The sequence below is a fragment of the Numenius arquata genome, chromosome 8, assembly GCF_964106895.1.
Source record: "Numenius arquata chromosome 8, bNumArq3.hap1.1, whole genome shotgun sequence".
NCBI lineage: Eukaryota > Metazoa > Chordata > Aves > Charadriiformes > Scolopacidae > Numenius > Numenius arquata.
Window position 1 is genome coordinate 20023308 of NC_133583.1, and position 25258 is coordinate 20048565.

The following is a 25258-nucleotide window of genomic DNA, read 5'->3' on the forward strand; positions in this document are numbered from 1 at the left end:
ATTAGAAACTTCGCCAACAACTCAAGGTAATCATTATTATATACTGAACACCCTCACCCAATTCAGTGCTACTTGGTGTCTTATAAAAAGCATTCTTGAATTGCTCAAAGAAAATATTTTCAAGTGAAAGACTAGTGAGTTAGGGGCATGAATACAACCTTTTGAAAGCATTTTTTTCAAAACTATTTTTTTTTGGTGTATTTTCAATAATCAGTGAAAATGTTTTCACACAGAACAGAAAGCATCACTTATCATACACTGAATTGGTCAAGTTGATAAAAGAGGCATGATATTCAACACACAAGTCAAAATACATGTTGAGAAGATATTAAACTTTAATCAAATTATAGACTTCTTCGAAGTCTACCATCTTGCCCGCACTAGCTTGGGATTTGTTACCTAATGCATTCAAACTTCATTCACTTAATGTACTCCTTAGGCTATACAAGGCCTGAGAAGCAATCCTTTCAGCCTGGCTCTGAAGCGCACTCTCAGAACTTCATCAGGAGCTTACACTGTCCCTGCTTTATGCTGTGACCCGTAATTTTGATTAAGCTTCAGTCTCCACTGCCAAAAGTGATATTCATGATACAGAGTGACTGAAAGCACACTTGGCTGTCAAACACAATGAAATAAAATGTAGCTTTGCAGATACAGTCCTAAGTAATACTCAAATTGAGGCTAAGAAAACAAAATTGATAGAACATACTTCAAACACTGCCATTTATTACAAAGGTGCATAGAGTTTATGCCATTTCTTTTGAACACTTACATGTAAACTACAAACACCATACAAAGCTAGGTTACAGTATGTAATAAAATCAACTGATTATCTAGTAAATTCAGTACAACAGAATATTCTACTGTGTTTAATTTCACAAAACACGTTTGAAACAAAAGGCACTTACAGAATTACCAAAGTGAACATATACTCTTTCAACATTTAGTATTTTAATTCCATTCCCCCTCCCCTACGGCACCGTGGGTAAATAGTTTGACATGAAGGCAAAAGCTACTTGGACTGACACATCAGCAGCACTTAAACTAAACGTTTATGGATCAACTTTTCCATATTTTCTGTAACCATCCCATTCTCTTAACTATATGAAAACAAGTTTCAATGGGCTGCATGGTGACAACTGAATAAAGTTTGGTCCTATTCCTTATTGCTATGATGATTAATACACTAACAATAAGAAAAGATGTGATTAAGCGCTTCAATTATGAAGTGAGGTAAGTGGACCCTTTTCTTTCAAGGAGTTCTGTAACTGGAGTAGTTAGTAATACAACTAAAGTAGCTCCTTTTGTATTAATGATTCATCTCTTCACTTGTATGTAGTTATCATTAGCATATGTTCACTGAGGGAAAGGTGTACGTTTTCAGGCTCCTTAACCCTACCCCTCCATCTCCTCCCACCATACCGTGGTGTTCATGGCAATTTATTTGTTCTGTACATCTACACCAAAACTTCAGATTTGGCCACCTCCATTATTGTTGCCACTTTACTCTCCTACTACTTTCTCCTTAGGGCTGATGGCAGGTGACTGAGCCCACTTCTCATGAAACTGCAGGTTTTCCTTTCATAACTAACCCTGCCAGGAGCCATATGCTTTGTCTCACCAGATGGAGAAAAGTAAGAGCGGTGCAGAGCAACAACCCCATGAAGCCCAACACCAGGACACTGTCCCTGCGCTCTGCGAGCTGCAGGGCAGCTGTGCTCACCACTGACTCCATCCAGGCAGGTGGCTAATGAAGGTGCTGGAATAGCCTCTGCCCTCCTTCTGTAAGAATAAACACAGAGGGGTAGGATCTATAGCAAGGGAATTATTTCTGCAGTTACTCAGGGCCCTCCCACACATAAAAATCCCAGATTTCTAGGGAAACTCTTCAGCGTCCATACAGGAGACACTGTCCATTTTTGGTCGTTCTCACATAACTCCTAACAGTGTAATGAAGCATTGCCCAATTTCTGGGCTTCCAAGGCAGGAAAGAGGAGGCACACACAGATACAGGGTGTGCATGCTCTGTGAGTGCCTCTTGGCACCAATTTATGCTACTAACTTCAAAACTCTAGTAAGAGAGGTGTAACAGAAGGGTATAGGTTGTCATGAATCCTAATGCTAAAATCTTTCTACAAGTTTCTTCTGAAATGCCCTGAAGACTTTCTTGAAAAAAATAATTGGAATAACCCAGAAATAAACTCAAAAATCAGGAAGAAAAGTAAGGCTGCCTTTGACAGCAGCAGTTTCCATCCATTACATGAGGTAAAACAATGCCACCATCAATGTTTTTCAAACAGTAATATACCCTAAATATAATCACAGGACAAATGCCTTAATGGCCTCTTTAAAAAGGTAAAATCAGTGTATGAGATATGTCAAAATTATTTTGCGAATTATGTCACATTGATACATACAACAGACTAGATAGCTCCACTGAGGAAAAACAAATTGTATTTCAATGTTAGAAGAGATAAAATTGTAGAGGACGCTAAAAAAGAAAAAAATCATGATTCATTTATCAATATAAGGTGTATAGAGCCAAAGGCCTTGCAAACACTGGTAACAGTCATGAGGACGTCTCCAGGGGTTTCATGACAGGAAGCACTACCTTCCTGAAAACACATTACCTCGCTGTGACCAAATCCTACCACTCCTTTCTCTGACTTCTTGTTCTCTGCTCAGTTTTACGGGAATGCTGAAGACAAAAGGGAGGTTTAATCTCTACTGTTTGTTGGGCTGGAATTTCTTATCCCCCCCCATATATTATTCTTCAAGTGCAGACTGAGTTTATAAAGATCTGTCATTCCCAGGTTCCTGCTGTCTACAGTTCCCAATAGAGATAGACAGTGACAAACCCTAAGCATTTAAAAGGCCCAATCTATTTGATATCCCATCTCTCTTGTAAAATAAATTCCTTGCCCATGATGAGGCAGGACTGAACTGAGGCAGGTACTTCCGCTTAACACCTCAGTAAAGTGCCAATTTTCCTTCCAAACATAATCAACAAGATATGACTTAAGTAAGCTTGCCCAGTAATACCTGGACAACAAATATTTGTCCAATAGTTTTTATGAAGAATTCTCAGATTTTCAGCTTTTGATTTATTTGTTCTATGAAGTGGCAGAGAGTTTAGTTTTGTTGTTAGTTTCCAGCTATAAATTAAGATGGCCTGAGAAAACACCCAATGAAGGCACAGTTATTAAGCCTTAAAATTGGAAAAGAAAACAAAGAAATTATCAACTCATACTATTTAGCACAGAAAAATGTAACTTGTTCAAACACAATTAAACGTGGTTTGCTACCCCCTACTGAAGGCAAATGTGTTTAAAAACAGGAAAATTCCCTTTTGAATGGTAAATGAAAATGTATTACATTGTAGTTTACCTACAATAATAATAGTTGCTCCAAAACATGCAGAACATACATAACATATCAGGTAGTTTCTTGGAGATTAAGTTTTTATGTTTTAATACTGTGCAAAAGATTGCTACAGCTTTGGGTGTTTGATAATGCTCATATTAGACCATTCCTTTCAAAATTATTGCACAACAAATGTTATTGTGGTTCTTATTTCTGAAGTATTCCTTCTTCATGCTTTTCTCATTGTATATAGAAAAAAATATCTTTTTGGATTTGCTTGAGGTATAAATTAACAACTTCTGCAAGAAAATACTCCTTCCTTGTACTCAAAGCATTAAAAAAAAAGATAATGAATTAACTTTCACTTTACTTGGACAAAAGTTTGCTATCTTCCAGAAAAATATACTATACTTGCACAGTGTAAACAGCACAGATTATACTTTAAAAAGTTTTGTATGCAGAAACATAGTAGATCTTTTCAATAGGTGGGCTTCTGAGGATCCACATAAGCAGGGTTGTATGGGGGCTGGCTGACTGGGTAAGGTGCTCCAGCACCAGCTGCAAAAGCAAAACACAAGAAGAAAAAAAAAAGGTTTGTACAGTTTACATTCTGAATTCTGCATCTATATCGGCAACTTCTCTTTTGAGCACATCATCAAGAGGTTCAACTTGTCTGGCACCTTAACTGTACTTAAGGTCAGTTTGTCCGAGCTCATAAGGCATCCACATTTCAGAAGTAAGATCACAAAGACCTTTGATCTTGTCAGGATTTTTTGATGCTTGAGTGTACATGGGTACTGTGGTAGCCACAAGCACATGGTTAGCCTTAAAGGGATGACAAAGTTTAAAAAACCAAAGGAACAGATCTGGTCCAAACAAACAGCCAGTGGAAGTCGGAGATGAACAGACAACAGGATATACCTGATTATATGTCAAGAAGTAAAAATAAAACCCCTGGGCAAGAGGACTTGAGAAAGCATTTTAGGATTCCTTTGGGAAGAATGCTTTCCTGATAAATGTCACACAGACAATTAAAAAATTAAAAGAGAAAAAAGTGTCCCACCACGACCGAGAACATTAAAGAGTTTCACTTATATCCTAAATGTGTATCACTTGGAAGAATACCCTTATTTCCTAGTACTCTGAGACAAGCTGCTTTCAAGTGGCTTCTTCAAGTTCAGGTCTGCCAAAGAGCATGAGTTAGTTCAAATAACGCAGCACCTGATCAGATCCCTGAAGGCACAAGTGTGGTTATCTTTCCCTGATCTTGTAAAGCGGGTGAGTTCGGCTCCTGTGTGACAGAGCAGGTATTCTCTCCCTTGTGTGTGAGCTAAATAAGAGACTGCCCCTTGGTTTGGTTAATAGACAAGAGAAATAAAGGAAAGAGCTCTTATTTTGAGGCTTTTCTCAGCTGGCAACACAGAAAGTGCTTCCAGATCTTCCCAGAAAAAAAAAAAAAAACTATTTTAATAACTAACAAACCAGCAACAGTTTGAGAAACCAGAGTGTAGGAGAAGCAAAACAACCAGTTTATTGCCTCCCTCACATGATAAAGATGAAAACAAAGAACTTCGGGGTAATCCCATGAAGCCCACAGCTTCTTCAGATATAACAACAGAAAAATAAAGCGAACAGGGCCTGCCAAGTCAGGGTTTTAACACACAAGGCTGGTTTGCACATTGTTAATGTGCAATTTCTAACTGATTTGCAAACGCTTAAGACCATGAACAGCCATTTTATATTTGAATTGTTACAAAAGAGTTACTTTCTAAGGGTATTATCTGCTATTCAGGACTGTACTTTGCTTGTTACTTAGAAGGATGAACAGTGTGGTTTGTAAGGGGGCTTGAAGATCCTAGCACAGGTAACAGTCTAGTTTTGGCCTCTGAAGAGCCAGAAGCCAGTTGTTCAGAGCACAGCTATTGCCAGCAGAAGTGGGAATTAGTAGTAACAACAACAAAGGTGCATGAAAACAATGCTGTGAAAGGACAGCAGAAGAAAAAAAAAAAGATTGTGATAATTCGAACTGCTAGTCATCGGCAAACTTGTCTGAAGTTGATCAGAGGCTTGTTATTCTATAAACATAGCGATGAATTACTAGAAAATGCCATCCGTGTATACATTAAAACATCTAGCAAATATTAGATCAGAAAGGGCATGTAGGAACACTCAACTACTATACATATGTTAACTGGACTTTGATTTTAATATGAAATTTCAACTGAATTAGTAAAAAATTCTACCGGATGCACTGACAGCCCCGCATACCACCAAACTTTGTTGATACAGCTCCAGCTACACCTCCTCTTGCAACACTTAACACAGAAATGGTGATGAGGAAACTTCAGTAAGAGTGAATTACAGCATCCACCACCACTTGAACTTTACATAATCTGTTTCCATTTACATTAATATAATCATAGAAAATATTAAATGTAAATAATACGAGATTGGCTCCAACGCAACTCTCTAGCTATTTATGAGATGAAGAAACACTCAGCAATGCCTTACCTGCCACCGTTTCATGATAAGCTGGGGGTCCTGACGGCTGCATGGGGTAAGGGGGGGGATACTGTACAGGGTACGGTGCTACCGGCATTCCCGGTTGTGGCTGGATAGCCACAGGCTGATACCCTTGATAGGGGGCTACTGGGTAGTTGGGTGGCACTCCTTGTTGTTGGGGATAAGGAGAGTGAACCACTGTAGTGGAAGTAGTGGTGGTCACAACAGCTACAAACAAGCAAAAGGAACATGGTTAGTGCTGGTGGTTCTAGGAGATCACCTGGGACAGCCAACAGCAGCAGTGTAAAAAACATTCTCTCTCAAGATCAGTTTCTCACTTCAAAATCTGGGTAATTTCATTTCTGAAGTTCCACGAAAGATTTAGAAATGCATGCCTCAAAATATCCTTCCATTGATCTTGGTGGTAATGAGAGCCTTCACGTACTGGGACAGCAGCCAACTTACTGCCTTGTTTCTCAACCACAAAGAACAAAGAATTTTTTTCTCGGACTCTTCAAAATCCAGGAACACAGTCCTGCAGCCAAGTTATCTATCATTCAGTATGAGACTGGAAAACCTGCTAGTTTTTAAATGTGATCTGCTTTTAAGGATTAAGGTGATAAAGATCTCCTTTATTAGGTAAGGAGCTTCCTACCATGATGGCCCAAAAAAAGTTTCCTTTTATATGTTGCCTACACACTAATACACCCACGTGTTAGCACATCTTTCTCCAAATAACAGTCAGAAAGCCAAATACACATTAAGTCATTGATTTTTGTAGGAGCTGATGTTGGATCATTGGTTCCTATCTCTTACTGGAATACGGGAGTATTAACACTTTCTAATAAACTGCAATAATCTGTTTTTAAGATTTCCTTCCTCTTTATGCTACAATTACAGGCTTTGCTCAAGATTGCACTGTTGCAGTCCTGGGCATTTGGTGTATTTTTCAGGTATATTTTTAAGAGACAGGGAAAAAATTCATTCTATCCCCAGCTTACCTAAACAAAACAAACAAAAGCCCCAAAACAAACAAACAAAAAACCCCACACCACAACCCAAAAAAATCCCTAAATCCACACACAGGGGGTGATGGGGAAAGAGAGCTTCTAAATGTTTAGAAAATATTCCAAAACATTTCCCTGCAACTTCACATTCTGAAACAGCTTAAATGTTTGTTTTTAACGTTTATATATTGCAACTTTTGCAGCAGAGAGGTAAAGCAAGATTATTTTCACCTTTTATAGGAACAAAATTTTTCAAGGGTAACGAAAATATATAAAATAAAGTCATGTTCAGAGATGTGAAAAAGAAAATATATATACAGGTACTTACGCCTTGGTCTTCGACATGCTTTATACAAACAGCAACAGGAGCAGGTGAGGCATAGAATAATAGTAATTATAATCACCGCACAAACAGTAACTCCAATCGCAACAAGGGTTCCAAAACTGCAAGAAAGATACCACCAGAAGTAGTAAGAGTATTTTCACACAGATTTATTACCCTTTAACCTAAGATTCTGTAGCAAAACACACTGCTCCTCCTCCAATCTGTTACTCTTACTGCTTCATGCATTTGAATAAGAAATGGGAAGAACTGGCCAGTGGAAGCTGATCAACCCCTATCAGAGAGCATGCTCCCCTGTACATGGAAAGGACCCAATGGGAGTGTTTGACCCCTCTCATTTTAGCGTAACTGTGATTCTTGGTATTTTAGTGCAACTGTGTGTCCCTTTATGTATTCCAAAAGGTTTCAGTGATAAGGTTACAAAATCACTGGGTTGATGACTTAATTTTCCAAGCATTACTTGACTGCTCTGAACACGCAGGTAGGCACGTCAGAAACGGAGAACCCCAGACTTCGGGGTGACAGCAAGCTCTTCACACATTCGTAAGATCTCCCAGGCCCGATCTCAGGACAATCTCAGTACCAAGCAGACCTCTCCATACTACAGATTCTTGACAGGTTCCTTGGCATTTGTAAACGGTTGTTTTAGAAGCCACGTTTCACGTGGTTTGGTAGATTTGAAATTCTGCCAACTTTACTGCAACAGCAAGTATGTTGTGCTACGTTATGGGAGACAGAAACACTGCCTAAACCACCAAAATCTAGTATGGAAAGGCCAAATATTACACCAGCTTTACCTCTGTGACATGTACCAAATGATGGAGGCAGACCTAAAGCTTCTGGAAACAACTGTTTATAAGTTTTGTTTTGTTTACCACAAACGGAAGAAGTAGTAAAGCATTAAATGCCATTGTATCAATTCCCTTTTAAGTGTTAATTCACATGATCTGTTTCCTACTGTCTGAAATCAATAAAGCCCTTCTGCCACAGAAGCCAAAGTCTCCAGCATTTTTATTTCTTCAAAAATGCACCATGCATCAGTTTCGGGAACAATTGCAGGAAGTCAGTTTTAATGGACAACAGGCTCAAAAATACCAAGTAGAGAGCTGGTTTTACATCCATCCTGTTTTTGCTTCTTCATACAGATTTTGGCTACAGAACTCCAGCTTTTTTCCTGCTCAGTTTCCTGTTAACAGCTTTAAGTGAAATGACACATCTCCAGAACCTCCAGCGATTTTCGCTTGGCTACCAAACAGCCATCGAATGTGAAAAATGTTTTTGAGTATCAACGACACTGGAAAGCTAAATCATTGATGGTTTTTTTTTTTAAAAAAAAAAAAAAAAAAAAAAGCAAAGCACTCTCTCCCTAGCCCAAATTTGGAAGACCTCACCTCAGTCTTCTAGAGCACCTTAGCCCCTCAGTAAGCTGGACACTGAATGTAAGCATTGACAAATAAAACAGGTTCAATTTAAAATGCATTCCCCCTCCCCCCCCGAGAGAGGTTCCATCAATTTTATTCTGTTTCTGCAACAGCTAGAAGAAAAAACCTTGGATCAAATGTCTTTCAAGAATCTGAACAGCAATTTTATCTTCCTGTATCCAGCTTGTGCAGTGATTTTGCGAAGTACTAAATATAACGCTACGGATTTACTCTTCAAGTACTAAATCTAACACTGCGGACTGCCTACACGGTCACTGCACCTAAGCATTTCCATGGGAAACAGGAAGCAGTGACTGCTGCAGCCTCCTGGAGTCACAGAAGCTGTGTCAGACACACTGCCAGGAAAGCAAAGCCATGATTGCAACACAGCTGCAAAATGTAAAGACGCATGCATGCTTTGTCATGTTCAGTTGCACCTTTACAGAATATTTTTCACATGCTAGTGTTTTCCTAACCATGCCACTTTTAAGCGCTCCCCCATCCTCCTCACGAGCATTAGTTTCACTTCAGCACAGTAAGTTCACAGCCAGCTCATCTCCACCCAAAAATCCCATTTCTTTCAAGCCTGGTATAAAAAGGAAGATACAAATACAGTTTTGGGGAGAATGAGGGGTGGGAAGAGAGAAGAAAAAAGGGAGATAAACATGCACAATGATACCACATCCTGAAACACAGGCTGCCTCCTGTCCATGAGGCCAACAGCAAACATATCAAGTTATAAAACACAAGCTGAATACTTGTGTACGCAGAAATGCATTAGATTTAAGAGCAACTGGTGGATTTAGATTAATTATACTGGGTCTTTACTGTACACTTATAATATAAATTTATATATACACTAGAGAAAAAAAAGAGAGAAGTTGGTGCAATGGATTCATACATTACACTTGACCGTCTGATTGCAACGTTCACAAGAAACTGCATGAATGACTGGGACAAGCTACGGACACCTCTACAAATGGCATGATAACAAATGTTAACTACAATTACTGCTACTTGTGGAGTCCCGTCGGTATTTTCCCTGCTCTCGTTCCCACTTCTGTATCAACCCTGAGAAAGCTCTCCCACTAGAGAAGTTAACATTTCCATTACACACAATTATTACCAAACAATATTAGCAGAGACAACAAAGGAACAGAATCTTCTGGAAGAGTTCTTCCTGGGGCTTTTCCGCCGTAAAGAAGCAAAAAGGTTTTTTGCTAGTGAACTACGCCAAGGAAAGGAATTCTTGTGTCATGGAAAGAGATCAGGCCTGACAAAGACAACTAGAATTCTTCACTTCTACACGACAATAAACTTCTTCAAACTTTAGCAAAGGCTGGGCAAAATCAAACACAGCTAAGATATGGAGAAAACAGATGAAGTGGAGAAAGGTCTACTCACTGTAAACAAAGCAGCACAGCAGGAAACTGGCAGAGAACTCTTATCTCACAACCAAATTCAGTTCTGATATGACAAGAGAGAAAACAGCACAACCTGGTCTGTAGCCAAGCTGGCCACCAACAGATAAACATCGGGCAGTTTGAAGCATGGGCTCCACTTGCTTATTTGTAATAAAGTTTTCTGCTCACTGAAGCACATACCTCATTGCCTATTTACTACCTCTGATAAGGAAAGCGACAAAACCAAAGCTCAGGCAGAAAAACCCCACCACATCCTTATTTTCACCCAGCTGTTAGAGACACGCAGTGCACCTTCATCATTTGACTGTGTCTTTGCTAAAATGACACAACCACAGCGTGATGATGTTTTGCATACATCTTTTAAAGAGCTAAATGGAGACATGTATTTTAAGTATAGGTGTGTCAGGCATATTCACTTTAAAGTGCAGTTCTCTGTGTGTGTGTGTCTGTGTAAACACTGTGATTCAGTTCTACCCACTGAAGTACCATGTCGTTACTACAGAACAAAATTATAAGCCTTCAGGAACAGCCCAGTGAGTAAAACAACAGGCAGGAGTGAGTTCTACACAGAGTTTTCTAAGGAGTGTACACAACTGGATTACTGTGGGCATTTTTATCACCTACTTTACAGCAGAAGCTTAGTTCTCCTGCCAGTGCTTGGGATTGTGCACAACTAATGTCTTGAAAGAGCAGAAGGTAGCACGACACGTACAGAAAACAAAACAGTATGTGCTATCAACTTGCAATGTGCTGCATCAACACCCTTTTTCAACAGTGGAGCTCTTCGAAAATACTGGTTTTCTAACAATTTCTATTGATAATCAAAACCAGCAACACTCTTTTGGAATATCTGAATGGTCAGGCACTACCTTACTGAAATAATATCTGTCCTTTTTGTGCCCAAGGAGTATTGCCCTGAAGCACTCCTCTTCTGAATGTTCAGTAATAGTAGAATCACAGAATGGTTTGGGTTGGAAGGGACCTTAAAGATCATCGAGTTCCAACCCCCCTGCCCTGGGCAGAGACACCTCCCACTAAACCAGGTTGCTCAAAGCCCCATCCAACCTGGTCTTGAACACTTCCAGGGATGGGGCATCCACAGCTTCTCTGGGCAACCTGTTCCAGTGTCTCACCACCCTCACAGGAAAGGATTTCTTTCTAGTGTCTAATCTAGATCTCCCCTCTTTCAGTTTAAAACCGTTATATGTCATCTCATCACTACACTCCCTGATCAAAAGTCCCTCCCCAGCTTTCCTGTAGTCCTGGAAGGACTGGAAGGGACTCTAAAGTCTCCCCAGAGCCTTCTCTTCTCCAGGCTGAACAACCCCAACTCTCTCAGCCTGTCCTCATAGCAGAGGTGCTCCAACCCTCGCAGCATCTCTGTGGCCTCTTCTGGACTTGCTCCAACAGGTCCACGTCCTTCTGATGTTGGGGTCCCAGAGCTGGACACAGTACTCCAGGGGGGGTCTCACCAGAGCCCAGCAAAGGGGCAGAATCACCTCCCTCACCCTGCTGGCCACGCTTCTTTTGATGCAGCCCAGGATGTGGCTGGCTTTCTGGGCTGCCAGCGCGCACTTCCAGCTCACGTTGAGCTTCTCATCAACCAAGACCCCCAACTCCTTCTCCTCAGGGCTGCTCTCAATCCAATCTCTGCCCAGCCTGTATTTGTGCTTGGGATTGCCCCAACCCAGGTGCAGGACCTTGCACATGAAAATGACAAAGAACAGACATGAGAGACTGTAGTTTAAAGATTCTTCCACTGAATGGTTAACCAAGAAAAAAAATAATCAAACAAAAACCAAACAAGAAACCCACACCTTACCCCCTGCAGTCTGCAAACAAACGTCAGAGCACAGAAGTCAGGGTGGCCACAGCACCCGATCAGAACACTCTGCTGGCGTCACAGTTTGAGCATGGGTTTCCAGACTCCCACATTACATATACCATAGTCTCTAAATAAAGCACACAGTTATAAACAGCTTGAGCTCATTCACTGCCATTTCCTGCTTCTTACTTTTCACATAAAATCTAACTTTTGCCAATAATTTAATAGAAAACAAAATTGAAGACAAAACCAAACTTAACAGCAGTTTTACTGCAGCAATGTTAAATTGCAACTTCTCATAAAATCCATGGGAAAGTAAGTATGAAGGGACAACTCCCTGTCCCTTTCCTACCACCACCTCTCTCCTTCCTCGCCCTACTCCTGTTCTACTCGTGTTCTCTCACCTTTGGAAAGCACTAAGTTGCACCAGTAATGAGCATACCTCACCGACTCACCTTACCTTTAAAGTTTTCTAATTATTCAAAGCATGTATCAGTTCACATAAAGGGAATTATGGGATTAGTGCCTGTTGTACCCCTTCTGGTACTGGATGAGATGCAGTGGACGCATTAAAATTGGAGAATCAAACTGGGGATAGCACTATTTGCAGAAGTTAATTCTCAAGTCAGTTTTTGTCCATATCCAAGATGTCAATTTTAAACACTGTCAAGTGGAAAAAAAAGCGAAATTCTTTGACCACATTTAAGGCCTTTTAAAATACCCAAGTTTCAATTCCAAGAAACATAATTTTAAACCTCATTAATAGCTTGAATCACATAAGCTAGAAACACTTTGTAAGTCCTGCTAGAAAGAAAGTTTTTGTATATCTATGCATTCATGACACTGGGACACACTGCAACTTCTATCTTTAAAAAAAATACCCAAACGAACAACAGGACCCCTTAGTTCTGAAAAATTAGTTTAAGCAGCCTATTTATTTTGCAAGTTTTAATCTATTCCAAGATTTGTTCCATGCTACAAGAAATATGTTGGCAGGGTCCTTTTGAAAAGCACGGCTGCTTTTAAAAACAAACATTTACAAATACTGACTTATGGTTGTAACACAGGGTGGTCTGGAAAGAGTTCAGAAGATAATTTTTTTAGACTTTTAGGAATGGCCTAAATTGAGTACACGCATATCATTCCTTACTGCTCCAGAAAACGATAGAGTTCCCAGAAATGTGTCAGAATGGTAAACGTCCAGGCTTGCCCTGACTCCAGTATACGGCACAACCAAACAAGTCCCCAGACTAAGACGCTTTCCTAGGTCCAACATTTTAGCCGCAGCCATACAATGCTGCATACTGCCTCTAAAGCTTAGCAGGAAAATAAAGGATAAACTTTTCTTTTCTTTTTTCTTTTTTTTTTTTTTTTTTTTTTTTTTTAAGAAAAGCAATAAGACTTCCCGTGAGTCTTTCAGAGGGATTAGTTTTTACAACTTTACAAACAGACTTCCTCAGTTTAATTTTTTAGCATGAAGATTCAAAACATAAGAACCACTTCGCTAGCGACTCAAAAAAACCCATTTACTATTATACAAAAAGCAAACTCCTGTGAGGTTAATACTCACAGAAACATATTAGCATGATTATTAACACTTGACAGACCAACCAGCCTATTTTAGCACAGCTAAACTATTAACTCCCAGTGAAAACCACTAAAACTTCTCACAACTTTCCATAGTTCTTTCTAGGTACCCCCCCAAAAGAGAAAAGTTTGCAGCAGGAGCTCCCCGAAGCAATTGCTGGGACACCTCTGCTTACCTGCAGTCTAAACAACCCTGAGCTACGCCCCCAAAGTCAGGAGAAACCCACACAGCTGAGCACAGCCCAGTGACCCTTCACATCAGCCAAACCAGCTCTGTCATGAGAACCAAGACTGAAGCAATGATAATGCCATGGTGAGCCAGCAAGCCCTGCGACCACAAAAGTGCTGTAGAGAAAGAATGCAACAGTCTTTTGAGAAAAAGTTTGCTAAATATGTACTGAATGGGGCCTTCTTCTATTTGGTCAAATAGGAAGCTGATGTGGGTCACTTTAAGCCCCAAATAATGAACTTTAATTTAATACACAAAGACCTACTGGAAGTAAAGTTAATTACTACTTTTTTAGAAGACACTAACTTCTCATTTTTTTAAGTAACATATAACAGGTTTAGCACAATAAGTTCTTCAACAGCCCATATGAGAAAGTGGCAGGGAGGGAACTTCCTGGAGTTTGTGGTTTTACTCAAGACATCCGACACCCGGATCCAACAGGTTATTATGGAAGATGTATACAAGCATCCCTTTTTGGCCTATAAACAGCTCACTTAAGACTAAATATGTCTATTTACAGAAATTCCTTTATAATGCATACTAAAAATACAATTTTCCAGGGAGGTTTCCCAGGAAATCTACTATTCTACACTTTGTAGACATTTGAGAATAATTGCTATAGGTAACTGGCATGTTAAAAATATGCATGCAACAAGAAGGGGAAAAGTGAGAGCTGCATTCAGAGGGACTGAAGTCTTTCACCAACAGGGCAAGAATTAACACGGCAGCTTCATGGAGGTCACAAGCCAGTTTCAGAGAAGTCCATTGGACCCTCAGCATAAAAACTCTCCTTAAACACAATACAGACCACTTCCTTCTACAGATGAAAAATAATTTTAAAATGTTCCTTTAGTGACAAAAAGAGAATGTAGATTGATTAGAGGCAGAGATATTTAAGGCAAACAAGTCAGTCAGTTTCTCTCTTACCATTAAGGTCCCGGTTCAACTATACAGGATGCTATCCACCCCCCCTAATTAAAGTTTGGGACCAAGATAAAGGCAATAGGAGGGATTTTTCTGTAATGCTTAACTCAATTAATAGAACAAGTTTAACTGGAAAAGAAAAAGTACCACAGAAAATTTCCCCCACATAAACAACAGCCGCAATATTATCAATTTGCTACAGCCAATACCATACTAATACTAGAAAGCAGATTTAAGCAACTAATTAGAAACTAACTTGGCTAAAGAGTTAAAGTAAAATTTTTAAAAAAGAATTTTTGCTGGCAAATTGCAACACGGTGTCTGACTTGCCAAACACACTGAAACTGCAATCAAAGGAAGTTTAGACTAGGTTACACCCACCGCCTTTGCTCACCATATAACCCAGCTCTTACATGAAACACACCTTTTTCTCTACCCACATTACCCATGTCATCACAGAGATAAAAGTTAGAAGCGCTGCATTCAGGCAGGAGCAAAGTTTAAATTAGGTAACTTAATTATCCTACACTACCTATGAACTGACATGCTGCCTCACTCCCCCTTCTCTTCAGGAAAAGGATTACTCATCCAGCGCAACGAGGATCATCGAGGGAAATCCAACACTGCACAAATAAGAACGGACCTCTGCAGGAGAGGTCACATCTGGCCAACCACTACTTCTCCTTTTAAGCAGTATTCATCATTAACAAGACCTTCATTAAAAAAAGCCACAAAAGTGACTTTGACAACTGGTTCCTTCCGTAACCTAAAAAAAAACAATACAGGTTTTTAAGTTTACACCCCAGTGGAATTGAGAGCCAGAGATCATGCTAGCAAACACGGAGAGGACTATCACATTAAAAATGAACGGTAGAAAATGTTTTTAATAACAATAGACTTTGTCAAAAGACCAATATTGGCACAATTGCGTATTTTCTGAAATTAGTAATTCGTTCATTGCACAGAAGACACTACAATTGTAGTTTAAAAAGCTAGGCAATTTAAGGACATTCTTCTCTTTCCATAACAATACATCTATTGTCCTCCTCCCATAATACATCTACAACACAATCTATCACAAATACATCTGGCTACACCTCAGGCCATGGATATTTGATGGAAGTATATTAAACAGCAAGAGTTGGAGCTAGCTTTGCAACCCACATAGATCCTACTAAATAACAATCCCGGTCTTTTAATCGCATTTTCAAGGAAGGATTCTCTGTTTTTTAGGCTACAGGACCCTTGTGTGTTAAAAATTTACTGTTTTCAGAGTTACACTGTGTAGAGGTACAGCAAAGACCATGGAGTTAGAAGAGGGAACACTGTACCCTAGTAAGCACATAGTCCATGAAGTACACACCCACAGAAAAATGAACTCCTGAATGTAGTCCAAGTGATTAATCTCACTGTGTCTTTGCATGTTTAGGCCAAGTCGTCTTGGTTTTTTTTGCCGGGAAACAGCTTCTTGAGTCAGGACAGCATTTTTCAAGCTCTCCTTCCGTCTTGATTTCAGAGTAAATGAACCTGCAGGAGCATTAAGCCCACTGAGCTGAGAAATCATTAATGGCCACTCACAACTGTGCTGTCAGCTCCAAGTAGCTTCTTGATTGAGCATAAACTGAATGCAAACCCAAATGCTCTAGGATGCAAGTTACAGTTACAAATTCTGCAAGCTTATATTTACTTCCCAGGCTAGTAAAAAGCTTAGAACATTTTTAAAAATAGCTTCAAATCCAAATCTCAATTGTTTCTAGACAAGAAGCTTACATTCCTTGGTGAGATTAGCCCGTGTCTGAACGCAAGCCTTACACAACAGGCTCTGTATGCAGTTTTACTCATTTATTACAGAAAATATCAGGACCAGTACTGGAAAATAAATCCTCTGCCCATTAACTAGAGACCGCTTACATTTCTAGAAGTTCTTTCCCAATGAATAATCTTCCTAATTTATTTTCTTGTCATTGGCAACCTATTACAGATGCCGGAGCATCCAAACACATGGTAAAGTGTGAACTGAAGTCCCCGATAGTGATGGGGAGGAGAAATGGGATATAGTTTAACATCACAGTATTTTTTACCTTGTCTATGGAGAAAGCACATGCTTAAAATCACCTAAATTGAGAGACAGCAAATTAGGGTAATCGCATCTTCCACGGTTCGAAATGTACTGGTTTTCCCAAGTTACGCACGCAGCAGACTGTTGCAGATGCTGCATTTCAACCGAAGTCAGGCAGAATGACATGGATTTACTCCATCTCACAGAAGGAGAACCAAGTCACAAGTCACAAAACCCAAGTGAGCGCATCCCCAGCCTAACAAGGCTGTCCTGTCTCTGCCAGCTGAGGCTTCCCAGGAAGACTCCCATTCTGCCTCCCTCTTCTCATCACATAAGGATGAGCAGCATTTTCTCAAGCCATAATGCTTAAGAATTACTGTATCTGTTACACAGCCTGCTGCAACTTCAAGGCAGAAATTAATTCAGAAACAGAGTCCAATTAACTGTATACAAAGACAATTTGAAGTTTTGTTTCCATTTAGAAAGACTGACATCAGTTGCCTGAACCACATTATTTTCTTCTGTAACTGATACAGATGTTCTGAATTGACCCGCCTCCTTAAGCGCTCAAATACTTCACAATTAGCTGAATTGTGGATGTGAGTCATCTGATTTCCTTTTCCAGTAAGGGTCACTGTTGGAAATTTGGCATGCCAAGGCTAAATAACCATGTCACCAATGCAAATTATGACAACTGTGGTTCCAGTGAATAAGTGCTCTGCTTTTTGCACAGTTTCTTGCTACATTCTACAGAATGAAAGGGGAAAAAAAACCAACTAAATTAACCTTACTACTCACAATCCATCTTTGAAACCAGAGCACAGCAGGGGAAAAATCAGTAATCCAATTAAAAGGAAAAAAAAAAAAAAGTGAAACACCTCCCAGCAGTAAATCCTTGCCACAATGCATTCCCCAGCAGAAATCGTAGAACTAGCACTAGGAGCAGAAATTGTAGAAATTGTGTATGGTCATCTTACGTGCAAGAAAAAAAAGGGGGTAAATTTAACAAGTTTATTGGTATGAAACCAATGCCTACACTCTGACCTAAGAGCTCCAAATGGTCTTGTAAGGGTTGATCAACAATGGAAAAAGCCCAAATCTGAGTTAACGCTGACTTTTATGCTTTTCCTAAAATGCTTACATTTGCCTCCAAATGCAGAGTTCTGGGAAGCAGAATGCTCTCAATCACTTGAAATTAAATTATTAAGGTGCTCCAAAGGAATGTCATTTATTGTCCTTAAAATGTTCAAAGGAGAACTATAGGACATGAACTGCACTTCATGGGGTTGCCCAAAGTGCATTGCACCCCTGCCTCAGCAGCACTTGATACACAATATTAAATACTGTAAGATATTAACATTAAAGGATACTAATTAAAAGAAACCTATTAAAAGCCTGGTGCTTTGCTTGCACTTCTGCAGAATACCTCAGAATAAAGACAGAAAAAAAAACACCACCAAAAGCACAAGCAAACTAAAAACTCCTCAGCTAGACAAAATAAGGAAGAACATACATACCACCCCCAATCCTTCCCTAACGCTGTTCACAGAATTAGAGCCTAACTGTGTCAGGTTTTCCAAGCAGGGACAGGAGACACCCCAGCGCACTCAGCCCAGTGGCAAGCCCTCACGCAGTTTGTGATGAGCCCTCAGACAGATGAAATTCTCTTAAAAAGCCAGGATTTACAAGCAATGTGCCAGAGTGGTAACTTGAACTAGGAATAAGCAAGATGCAAGAATGAGGAACTAAATGCTTTCTGACCCTTAATGCCAGGAAACCATCATCTCCTCCTTTTGAAGGGTGGCCTCAAAGGTAGCATTTGCCACTCAAGAGAAAGAACAGGGCACTAAAGAACTTGTTCTTTGTTGCCTCTCCTCCTGTGTAAAGACTGTTTAAACTGACTGTTTAAAGACTATGCTCATCTTGCTGGATATACAAGGAAATATCTCAACTGACATCAGCCCTCCTCTCCAAGTATTAAATAAACACAGCCACCAAGAAACAATGTAAAATTCATCTTTAAAAAGAAACTGGCATAGAGCAAGAGGGTGGAGCACACCTTGCAAGTAGAAACCAGGGACAACTCTTCCAGAAGGAATACTGCTTAGTTAAAAAAAAAAAAACAAACAAACAAAAAACCCAACCAAAACTACAAACAAACCCCACATACTACACAAAAACCTGGGCAGAGTCTGTAATGAAACAGAACCCTACTCAGTGTCCCTCTGACTGCAGTCACATCAAGTCCTACTCGCTTTCATTCCCTACGTTGAAACCGCCTAAAATCAGGCACCCTAAGTCATTAATCACTGTGGAAAGTTCCGGGGATGTGATTTTTTCCTCTGGAGTCACATCCGAGTGGCTTTTCAAGGGCGATATTTCTGTGAATAATTACCACCTTTCTATTAAAATTGCCTAACCAGAAAGTAAGTTTGATGTTAAGTCTAGGCCTTTGCACAACATCTTATTTTTTCAAAGCTGCAATGTAATTGAAAGGAAAAAGAGAAGCCATTAATGACCCATTTTCTCAAGGTGAGACATCAACGATTCCCTCTTTTTAGACATTCCATGGCTGAAAACCAAGATAATTAACGCAACTTGGTTGCTACTTCCTAAATGTTTTCTGTTCTTCACAAATGCACCCTTGTGGACTGTGGGCCTTGGCTGCATTCCTTTAACAATTGTGCATGGTTTTTTGGCTTTGTTTGTTTCTTAAAAGACTAAATTATTTCATTTTCTGTGCTTTTTTATAACTATGCTTGCTGGCATGGAAAAAATACATTTATTGCATTCTTTCTATTTAACCTTTATTACTGTAGCGGATTCAGTATCTCTGCAGCTCCAAAGGTAGGAAATGGTGGGGTTTTTTTTCATATCCTACAACTGAAAACGCATCAAGAGCGAACGCTGATCACAAGATGAGGCTCACGCCTGCAGTACTTGAACCACGCACTTGATGGTAGGTAAGAGAGCTCCCTCAGCCCAGCAGAGAGGAGGAGGCACCCCTCCTCCGGAACATGTGTCACAGCAAGCCTTTCCTTGTGGAAGACCATTGGGTCAAAAGAGGCGGAGGATCCCAGAGGTTCATTCGCCCCCCTCACACCGATTCCTTCCCACCGCCTGCAGGATGCGGAAAGACGCACCTATAGGTGACACGATGCGGGCTGCTCCCCTCCGCCGTGCCAGGGAAGGAACACGGCCCCCAGCACCCGCCGCGCCCTTCCTGGGAGCCGCGGGCCATGCGGTGGGCCCGCTCCTAACCCCAGCTGACCGAACCACCCCCGCCCCGGTCCCACCGGCCCCGCTTACCCCATGCTCGCCGCCGCTCGCCCCGCGCCCGCCGCCCGGCTCGGCCCCGCCCCCGCTGGCGTCACGCCATTCGCCCCGCCCCCTTAAAGGCGCGGCAGCACGGCTGGGGGCTGCCGCTGCCAAGGGTTCGAGTCCCCCCTCCTCTCCGTGGTGGCGGGAGGATTAATAATTTAAACTCGTGCAGATGTATCAAATAGTCACAGCTCGGAATTAACCCTTCTCCTCTCTTCGTAGTCTTCCACGCTATGAAAAACAGAGACGCCCTACAGCAGGACTCTTGTCATCACCAATGCAATGCACAGACTTAAAAGAATTTATTTTGCCTGAGACTGAAAAGGTTTTTAATCGGTATTTCCTTTTCTAAGTGCCAAAGACGCTAAAAAGCAAGGAGATGCTTCCAACAACAGCAGCCACTATGGACTTAACCTGTCAGTATCAAAGGGCCCACAGCAAGTGTGCTAATTCCCGTTCAGCAGTAAGAACACAGAGTATGACATACATCAACCATTTTGGCCTAAACAACAGGATCTAACCTCTTCCTCCTGTCTCTGCTTCTTCAGATATTCTGACACATACACAGAGTTTGAGAGCTGCACATTTCTTAACGCACAAAGAAGTATTTCTATTTTCCTATGCTACTGGCATGTATTGATTCCACAATGAAGAACCCCTGAATAGATATAATTTTTAAAAGCTGTGACTTTGCGTGGCTCACCTGGGGCTGGAATAAACATAATCATCGGTGTCTGAGAAGAACTGCATGTCCTTAACGCTGCTTGAGACAGAGGTCCTGTAATCATCCGGGTCCGAAAAAAACTGCATGTAATTTACGTTGCTTGAGTCAGAGGTCCTGTATTAAGAGAATTCATGTCAAAAATGGAATTTATGACTTATTCAAGTACCTAGTTAAGTTCCAAATCCTTATGAAAGGTAATGGACACTAAAAAGAGAGAGATTAATGTTGTCATCCTCAAAGAAAAATTAAACAGGATAAAAGTATTTGAAAACGCTCAAGAAAACACACATCAGTACATGCATCAATTTGTCCACTTAATTGCTCCCATTTTACAGGTAAGTTACATGCATTAACATAGATGCCTAATAGAGCCAGACAACTGAAAGGTTCCTTTGTAACTTTTTAATCATTAAATACACATTAAACATTTATTTTTGTCATTTGATGATAGCATTATAACCTGCTGTATATATTCAGTTTGCCTCATACCTTCTATAAAGCAGATCACACGGAAATTGTTTTTCTTCATCAAATTTTAAGAACACGTTAGAGCAACAGTATCGAATCAGGCAATTTCCACAGCAGTAGTAGGGACAGGATTTTGCAGGTTGTGCCTTGCCAAGATGATCAATATATGCCTGACATCCCTCACCCAAAACTGGAAAAAGTTAAAAATCCAATAGTTAGTAACTAAAGAAATAATCATATGAAGTCTCTTTCTCCTACTGACCAGCCCACCTAGGTTAACGTTAATGTTTCAACTATTTTGGTTAGGTTTTACAAAAATCAATTATTGCCTTCACAGTACAGCAAAGGCAAATACTTACTCCTTGCACACAAAGTCTCGTCTTCGTCAAGCAGCTCTTCCCAAGTGTTCACACATACATAAAGGATGAAATTGCGTGCAAATAATACTTCTGAGATGCTCTGTCTGGTGATGCTCTCTTCACTGCCTCTGCTAGTAGCTACCAAACTACTGTAAAGACTCAAAGAGCAACGTGACTAGCCAGATCTGTTCAAAATCCCACACAAACCCCAAGACCAGTTAGAAGAAAATGTTAAATTTTCCTAGATATTTGACTTGATGCGAAAGATGCAACACAACTGCATTCTCAGTAAACTTGAATTGCCACCTGACTTGGTTGTTTCTACCTGTTGCTTTGTTTACTTCAAAAAATTCGAATCCTGTTAATCCATGGCATAAAACAGATGTCATACAACAGCGATTCCTAGGACTAAAATCGGTCAAGTGACGTCTTCCCACTGCAAGCATCAACCGGTGCAGCTACAATGGTAAGGAAAAACGGAGATGGTGGTGTACCAGGATGGATTTCTTAGGAGACATCCTATGCTTCTCAGCATTGCATTGGGCCGACACATCCCTTAACGTACTGCCTGTTTTCTCTCTCTCTTTGCAGTCATTCAGGCTTGAGAGGGCAATGTAAGAACGGCACATTAAAAGCTTCCAACTGTCACAAAAATACTTCTCAAAGCTTAAGCAAAAAGCATTTCCCAAGAAGAATCTTTAGCAGAAGTATCATAACAGTTTTCAGTGATAAATGCTGCAGTCAGCAGACTCCTCTTCCCTGTTTTCCTTCCTATCACATAAACAAGATCACACCCTGATAGTTTGCTCCTAAACCAGACTCCATCCAAGAAGCTCAAATTACTTCAGGTGTAGTTGTTCAGAGAAAGCAAACAAGAAGAGGCAAAGACTACAAATTATGTTTCCCTCAGAAGAAAAGCGAGGGGTGTTTCCTGGAGTATTTGAAATGATTCTGCCATTTGAAAACTCAGTCTTGATTCTCTGGCACCAAGACATACCTGAATATTTCAGCCAACATTGAAAAGAAAAAAAAAAAACGAACCAACTATCTAAGGGGTTAAATGTGAGGTTCATTAAGCACAAGCAAAGAGGACCTTCTGTATCAACACCAATATCCCAGCACTTCTACTAACGCGTATGCATGCTTATGCCTAGTTCATCAATTTTTTTCCTCTGCAGACATGTAATGTTGATGTACTTTAAGAATGTAGAATATACTTTTAAAAAGGTAAAATATATTTTAGAAGGTAGAATCTCTTAGTAGGTAAGAATAAAGAGCTGTAGAAAGGTCACAAATCCCTGTGAAACCAGACACTTGGTATAAACAATAAATGCCTTGCCAATGAATATACCCTTGAAGAAGAACAGAAGGCTGACCATAAGGAACAGTCCACAACAGGAGGCACCGAAACCAGCTAAAAACCAGATAGCCGCTGGACAAGGCATGAAGTCAACAAAAATTTGCAGTAACTGGGGGAAAGGTAAAGGTGACAGTGGGAGATCAATTAGAGACCGAATTGGATTACCCCCCTCCCCCCGGTACTGGAGCATGTGCACATCAATTAAACGACCTTGTAACTTCAAATGAAAGTGAGACTGTATTAACCAACAGAAATTGTTAAGATAAGATACTAACAATGATTATAACTACAGGTGTATATTTCGGTGTTTTGAACCATATAAATATTCCTAAGAGTTTGTAGGCCAGTGTGCTAGCTTTGTGGATTACCACCTAGCACCCATCTCTGCAGAAATTAAATAGATAATGCCTCTACTCTTCGTGTATATTGGTGTCTGCACCCTGGGTAAACAGCCCCGCTTTGGGACAACAATGTCACCTGACAACTCTCTCCTCCCCTGTATCACCAATAAGGAAATGATAGGTAGCTAAACCAATTCCAAAATACCTTGTGAAATTGCAAACGAAACAGAGCAACCAACAAAACTACTCTCTCCATCTCACAACTGCCCTACTGGAGCACAATAAAATAACAAAGGAAACCAAAGGTCTAGGCCGGTTCTCAGGTGCTGGAGCTGAGCCAGCAAGAGCCAAGCACACCAAAAACAAAGAATTTGGCTCCTCTACTTTGTTCTTCCTCTCTTCTTCCATCAGCTGTGGCACCCAAGAGACTCCTCCTCAACCGATTCGATTCACCAGCAGATGAGACGATCACCTAAGGCCTTGCGGAACATTGTTTCCCCCCCAGTTGGTTTGCTGCCAGGTTTTTTGGTGAGGTGAGATTCGAATCACCTCAGAAGAGGTCCAGTGTACACCCACCCAGCCCAGCACAAAGCAAGGGCTAAGGCTGAGGGAGGCAGGAATGACCTCCTGTTTTGGTGTACCTGCTACTGAGGGGATTGTCTTATTCTGTGAACAGCAGCCTGGTGATTTTACACAATCAATACCACAAAACTCCTTTATCAAACTGATCGACTTCCACCTCAAGAGCAGAGCAGCCAAACTATTCCCAGTGAAATTCCCCAACCATTCCAGTAAGAAAACTTTTAACTTCCAAGCCCATTTATTCAAGGCCAGCTTGCACACAGTTACTGCTGTAGTGCTGTCACTGTGAGCCAGCTTAAAGAACCCTTTTTCTGGTGCTCGCCCTTCAACGTACTTTCAGAGAAAATTCTGACCATTTCTGCTATGCTTTAGCTCAGCCCTCAGACAAACTGTGACCCTTTACTATTCTGACCAAGTTAAATGTCCTCTTGCAGATCCACGAAAGACCACATTCACCTCTCCTGCCCGTGTCCCTGCAGAATTTGATCCGGCAGATGAAGTGATGCCACTGATGCATACAATGTCAAGAGAGCTTCTCCTTTTCTGAGACTTCACCTACGACCACATCTGCTTTTTCTCATCACATGACAAAGTTGGGGAAGACCACATGCTCCATCCTTTAAGCACAATAACAAGATCCTTACAGACAGGGCTGCTGAAAAAAACTCCAATTATCAATGTTAGCATCTGATAGCTATATATGAACTCAATTACCAAATGAGTTTATATGAGCAGTTTATGCAGTATCATCACTTAACACATAAGTATACATATTAACTTGCCCTGAAAGACCAAAATTTACTGCATCGGGGACGAAAAGGTGAAGGTTTTTAATGAGAGGCACTAAGAGTGACCAGCAGCCACTTTGTGGTACGTTTCTCCAATGGTCCTACCTTCGATTTACCAGCAGACAGTACTCATTAGGCGGGTCCACGCAGCCATTCCTGGGGCGCTAATTGCTGCTGCCTAACAAAGCGCACCGGTATCAAACTTAGCTCACTTTCAGCATAACTTTTCTCTCAGTGAATCCAATTCGTCCTCATGTCCCTCCTCTCCCCCCCTCCCACGTGGCCATCAGCCCCCCAAAAACACCCACGCTCCAGCACCAGCCCTCGCCCCGCCGGCACCTGGGATGACGGGTTCCTGCTCTAAGCCAGGGCTCTCCGGCGCCGGGGGCTTCGGCACTGCCTCTCCGGGGAATGCAGCCCCGGAGGAGGCCGGCAGGAGACCCCAAAGCCGCCTCAGAAAGCGCCGCCACAGCCCGCCCGTCCACCCTCCCTGAAGATCAGGACACCCCCCTCCCGGCACCCAGCACCGCCTACCCCCCCGCCGCCCCTCAGCCGCCGCCCCGCGCTCACCAGCCACCGGCAGCAGACAGAGGGGGCCGAAGGCGCCCCACCACGCCGCCATGAGCGCTGC

General features: G+C 41.1%; 1 protein-coding gene across 1 annotated transcript; it reads right to left on the reverse strand.

Annotated features, from left to right (window-relative positions):
* Positions 1 to 707: 707 nt before the first annotated feature.
* Positions 708 to 25258, reverse strand: SHISA5 (shisa family member 5). Its single transcript, XM_074152127.1, has 6 exons — positions 25198 to 25258; positions 21219 to 21387; positions 20709 to 20843; positions 7201 to 7316; positions 5875 to 6093; positions 708 to 3921 (listed from the first exon to the last, which is right to left on the reverse strand). Exons 1-6 carry the CDS (start codon positions 25247 to 25249, stop codon positions 3842 to 3844), a joined length of 771 nt encoding a protein of 256 aa, XP_074008228.1. The 5' UTR covers positions 25250 to 25258; the 3' UTR covers positions 708 to 3841.